The following is a 6,174-nucleotide window of genomic DNA, read 5'->3' as shown; positions in this document are numbered from 1 at the left end:
TTTTCGAAAAAGTTCACAGACCAACTGGCTAGCACCTTGAGGTGGGAAGCTGGCGAGCAATGTTCGACTCCCCTGGACCCCAAATTTTTTGGCTGAATTTTGCATGGCACTGTTTCGCTGTGGAGCCTGAGCGCGTATAGTTGGCGCCTTTTTTTTCGGCTGTAAGGTTCTGGCGCTTTTTTTTTCTTTTTTTTTCGGCTGGCAGTGCAGACGTTTGGGCTACCAAAGGAGTATTTATGCGCTTGCATACTGCTCCCGTCCGTGCATTTGCTTCTTGCATGCTCACCTTGCTGCTTTTCTTCTAATCCTTCCACTCCGCTAAACACAATGGCAACGGCGGCGTTTGATCTCAACTAAGAACCTCCGTGAACGATCCCATGATTCGCGGTTCTCATGAACGCGATGACAGCGAGGGCATAGAAAAGCTCCCGGCGGCAAGGTTTCCGGCACCATCTCAGAGTCCGTCGCGACGAAGTCCGGCACCATCTCCGAGTCCAGCACGATGGAGTCCGGCACCTCTTGCGATGCGATGGAGTCTGGCACAGACTCGAACAGTGAATCTGGGGCGATCTCCCTGTCCGGCGAGCGGCGCGGCGAGCGTGAGCGTGAGCGGCTCGAGCGAGATGAAGCCATGCACGCGACGGACCGGCGAGCGCGAGTGGCGGCGCGGCGAGCACGCCGACGAGCACGCGAGGTGGGAGCCTGGCGAGTTAGCGGCGAGTACTATCGATCGAGAGCGAGGACTGGCGAGTGGAGCTGTGATGCGAGCAGCGCTTCGAGCTGCGAGGCGAGCGGTACAACGGCATAGATGTCGAGTCCTTTTAACAAAGCCAACAGGCAACGACTGGGCAAGTGGGCGGCGTAGATGACAATCGAGGCCAGAAATTAACTGCGCATACGATAATCGAAGAGGCCGGGGCAAAGAAGTCCAAATCACCAGCTATGGCTCCACGACGTCGTTTTTTCCGCAAACTGCCGAAGTGGCTAGAACGACGTTTATTTAGTATATGGAGGGAGTACAGCTGCTTACACCATTGTAATAAACTGTAACTTTCATCACCAACTTCAATACAGTAGAATATATCTGGGCCCTCAGACTTTGCTGCGGGTCTCCCGACCAATGCCTAGTCAGCAAGAACTCTTGACTATTCTTTACAATTTCTATTCTACAAATGGCACCTAAATGAATGTTTTTAGCAAGAAGGATATGGTTTCACACACTTCCTTTATTCCGTTATGCTTTACATAACTTTTTATTTGATGGTGTGGTAGCTCCATCATGTGACAATATATATATATTAACAGTCGTATCGACCAACTCCAGAGAAGGGTCGCTATTGGAGGCCTTACATATAGGTGTTCACCCAAAAACACAAATTCAGTAAGACCCCTACTAGAGCCTCAAAGTTTGAATAAGCACCCAAATCTTTCCCATATATAGGCCCCATTCGTAGGGGCTCAGCTTTAGGCCCTCATCTTGTTGTTGCATCAATTCTCACACTCACACGGAAATTGCATAGTGCACGCTCGCCCTCGCTCCATCCTCCTCCCCTGGTGGGCTCCTCCCCCAGTCTCCCTCGCCTAGTATCGATAGCCTGGCCATTTGTGTTGTGCTCGCTCCCTTCCATCGCCCCCTCCCCTTGTACGCGCACGACCACCCCCATTGCACGACTACTCGGTGGCACGTCCTCCTCAAACCACGACTCCTCCACGGTACCTTCACCCTGACGCCAACACCAAGCTCCCCTAGGCAGACTCAAGCTCATCCTCCTCTGTTGCCTCATTCTGCATCGCCTTTGGCTTCTCCGATGTCAAGATCTATACCACAACTAACTTCTTTGCAGGCTTCCTCTCCACCATTCGGAGGACGTCAGCCACGCGGAATTCTGCTTGACGGTCACGTGACCGTCGCCGCCTCCTCCACCACAACAACAATGAGCCATGACGCTCGAAATGGTGTACCACCGCGGTGAGCTGGTCCACTAGCGTCACGCTACGCCACAACATCCGCCCCTCCACCCCTACCCCCGCCTGGCACCAAGCACGCACACACCCGAGACCGGAGAAGTGCAGGGAAACCAAAGCACTCAATGACATATGGGGCCCATTTATAAGTGATTTTTGCCATACTTTTGTGGGTTCTGGTTTGAGGGCCTCTATTGGAAGTACAAAATAGGGGACGAATAAAAGTAGGAGGGAAGCACTTAAATTAGAAGTAGAGGCTCTGAATTGGGTGCTCCTGTTGGAGATTTTTGTTTTACTTTTTTAACCTAATGCATAACCATTTCTTGTTGTTGATATGAATATTAGCCAAGCCAGCCATGTGTATATATCCCTATGTACTGTTGGGAAAAAAATATGTGAATTTCTGGCATGGGCGCAATAAAAAAGGGGGGGAGACATAAACGACTCATGCCACAGTGCCACACATGCATGTGCAGACTGCAGAGGCCAATCCTAGTGATAACAGGAAAAAAAAATGAATGCCAACGTACTGGCCCCACAACTTTCTTTAACTCAAAAATAAAAAAAAAATGCGGTACCAAGAGAGTTAAGAGAACAATAAGGTCTTGTTTAGTTCTCAAAAAAATTTGCAAAATTTTTTACATTCCCCGTCACATCGAATCTTTAGACGCATGCATGGAGTATTAAATATAGACAAAAATAAAAACTAATTGCACAGTTTGGTCGAAATTGACGAGACGAATGTTTTAAGTCTAGTTAGTCTATGATTGGACAATATTTGTCAAATACAAGCGAAGGTGCTACAGTATCGATTTCCTAATTTTTTTTTAAGTAAACAAGGCCTAAAAAGATTTGCAAAAAAAGGGGAGAGAACAATAAGAAACCCAGAAAAAGATCTCCTATATATACCCTACCACCATCACGACACCAAGATCACACACACACCATCCAGCAGCAGAGAAGAAGCACCTTCTAGTCTTCTTCTACCTCACATTGTTGCCATCATCCCACCATGCAATTTACCACAACATTCATGTCCTCCTCCTCCTCCTCCTCCTCCTCTCTCTCTAGAGACTAAACCTCAGAAGGCCAGAAAACCCAATAAACACAAACAATACAAAGACGACGTCTTTGGGAGTTGGAATATGGACGACCATGGCAGCAGCCACCCATTGCTGCAGTCCCCAGCGGCCACCACGCTCGCCTACGCATGGGGCTACCAGCAGCACCCCACCAGCGCTCCATTCGACGAGCATCATCCTCAGCTGGCGGACACCGGCGCCGCCGGCGACCACCACCAGCAGCTGGACGCGCCGGAGCTCCGTCGCGCGCTGGTCCGCGCGCTGGCCGAGCTCCACGCGTCGCGCGCCGCGCACCAGGCGGAGCTCCGGCGCGTGGAGTCCGAGGCCGCGCGTCTCGCCGCGCTCGTGTCGTCCGCGGCCGCCGAGCGCGACGAGCTCCGCCGCCACTGCCACTCCCTCCTGCTTCTCCTCCACCACCAGGCCCAGGCCCAGCCGCCGCCGCCACATACTCCGAGCCTCCACGCTGCTAGCGTCCTGTCGGCCGGAGGAGGAGGCGGCGGCGGCTGTACGAATGCTGCCGCGGTCATGATGAACAACGAGAACGCGCCGGACGCCGCCGCCGCCTGCGCCGACGAGACGACGACGGAGCTGGAAATGGCGCTGGCGCGTCGGCTGCCAGAGAAAGGCCGTCTAGTGGAGGCCGTGGTGTCGGCGGGGCCGCTACTTCAGACGCTCCTCCTCGCCGGCCCGCTCCCGCGGTGGCGGCACCCGCCACCGCCCGCGCCGGCCGACATCCCGCCGTTCAACCCCGGGCGACACAGCAGCCCTCTCATGGCCGACGCGTCCAACAACTCCTTCTCGTCGGCGTCGGCGGGGTCGTCGTCTCCCGAGAGCAACTGCAGCGGCGGTGGGCCTCCGCCGCCGCCGCCGGTGGCGCACGCGCTTCCTTCGTTTCACATGAGCCCTTTCTGCATGTAGTAGCTGCATGCACCTGCACTGCATGAGCTAGCAATGCAATAAGGGGCTTAATGTAATTGTCATTAGTGCTAAATTAATTGCCCAATAATATGACACGTGGCTCTCTCTTAAATTGTTTGTAATCTCAAAGGTCCAAGTGGATCTCTTAGCTTTTGGGTGATTATAGTAAGTGCATCTGCCGGCTTTATTTGTCTGATGAAAAAAGTGGGCAAATAAAGGCGATTAGGCCGGGGGCATGCATGCTACACTGCAGCCTGCAGGCACACATGCATGCATGCCACTGATCAGTAGATGATCAGTGCAGCAGCTAGCTAGCTAGTGTGCAGTAGTGTCGTGTAATTTGTGAGATTGTTGGTTCATGTATAAGCATAGAGTTGTTACATCCTAATTAATTACTAGTTTTATTGTGTGCAAATAACCGTATTGATAACATTAATTTGTCCCCAAATAAAATCATGCATGGTAGATCAAATGACATTTTTGTCCCCCAAATGTTCTTCTAGAAGGTCGATTAGAGGTAGCTCCAACAGTGATGTTTGGGCTAGTTTATAGAATATTTTATTCAATAAGAAGAGAGAATGATAAGCTAGCTATTAAGCTAAGTTCACAAACTTTTCTATAATTTATTTAATTTTTCTTTGTTTACTTATTTTTCTATACTAGCATGTTAGGTGGTTATTCTTTAAAAGTTTAATTATATGAGAGAACAAATTGATTCTGTTGTTGTGGATGCTCTACATAAAGAGTTACCAAACAAGAGCACAGTAGCCAATACAGAGTATACTTCCCCCATACTGAAAAGTAAAGTTGTTTTGGACACCAATACGGTTTCTAAAGTATAACTTTGACTTCTTGTTTTTATAAAAATATTTACCGAAAAATGATATATGTTTTTCTATAAAAGTATTTCCAAGAAAAATTTATTAATATGTGGTTTTCTACATTTTTAGACCAGCAACATAAAAATTATTTATGACTTCTATTTTCAATGTTTGATCCAAATCTTATAAAAAACTTCATTGTTTAGCACAGAGGGAGTACAGACTAGGCTGGGTCGGTCATCAAGTCGTACTGGGGAAGAAATGAGAAAGATATTTTTTTTGTCTGTATATTGAGCAACTATTAATATGTATACGTCGTATAAAAGTCAAATTTCTTTTATATTATGCTTTGTTTTGGTTGGTGGTTGCAACTATGAGGTCTGGATTTTAGTAAAGACGACAAGTATGCAAAATGACATAAACATACACTTGTCGTATATATAGTGGAAAAACTTGGGTAATAACGACAGTACGCACTAATGATTTAAACGTTACCGTACACTTACAAATCTTGCTATAATTACTTATTCTCCGTCAGCTGTGTTTACTCCTTAGCTTTACAACGTCATTTTCTCACATTTTAAATAGTCAAAGCTACACCTCCGATTGTTACGTACGTTCATAAATAAAAGAACGTAATTCTCATTTCTCAAAAAGTCAAATATACAAAGTCATATAAAAAGTACTAACATTTATAATACAAAATAAGTACCACTACTGGTTAGAGATAATATTATTTATTATAAACTTAATCCAAGTTAAGCTAATTTTGACTAGCACAAATCCATTGTTGCATGATTTGTGGACGAAGTATATATATCACCCATATTCCAAAAAAATCTAGACAAATGTTTGTTAAAAATATTGTCATTTTAGCTATGAATATCCTAGCTAGAATGACACTCTTTTTAGAGAGGAGGACGTACGTACAAGATAAGGCCTTGTTTACTTCCCAAAAAAATTTTGCAAAATTTTTCAGATTCCCCGTCACATCGAATCTTTACGTATGCATGAAGTATTAAATATAGACGAAAATAAAAACTAATTACACAGTTTGGTCGGAATTGACGAGACGAATCTTTTGAGCCTAGTTAGTCTATGATTGGACAATATTTGTCAAATACAAACGAAATTAGTACTATTCACATTTTGTAAAAAAATTTAGAACTAAACAAGGCCTAATTCTTAGGAAAGGAACGTCTTAATTACTAATAGGCATGTACATTATATACTTATATGTTCTAAACCCTAAGGCCTTGTTTAGTTCGTAAAATTTTTTGTTTTTGGATACTGTAGCATTTCGTTTTTATTCGACAAACATTGTCCAATCATGGAGCAACTAGGCTCAAAAGATTCATCTCACAAATTACAGATAAACTGTGCAGTTA

General features: G+C 46.2%; 1 protein-coding gene across 1 annotated transcript; it reads left to right on the top strand.

Annotated features, from left to right (window-relative positions):
• On the top strand, nt 2,910–4,395 carry LOC8065997. Its single transcript, XM_002447414.2, has one exon. It carries the CDS (start codon nt 3,111–3,113, stop codon nt 3,963–3,965), a length of 855 nt encoding a protein of 284 aa, XP_002447459.1. The 5' UTR covers nt 2,910–3,110; the 3' UTR covers nt 3,966–4,395.

This window comes from Sorghum bicolor, chromosome 6 (assembly GCF_000003195.3).
Source record: "Sorghum bicolor cultivar BTx623 chromosome 6, Sorghum_bicolor_NCBIv3, whole genome shotgun sequence".
Classification (NCBI taxonomy): Eukaryota; Viridiplantae; Streptophyta; class Magnoliopsida; order Poales; family Poaceae; genus Sorghum; species Sorghum bicolor.
The sequence above is the reverse complement of the archived record's forward strand: the minus strand, read 5'-3'. Positions and strand labels throughout refer to the sequence as shown.

What these genes read in the sequence shown, in the direction of transcription:
- LOC8065997 (XM_002447414.2), top strand. Translation starts at nt 3,111, where the DNA reads ATGGACGACCATGGCAGCAGCCACCCATTGCTGCAGTCCCCAGCGGCC.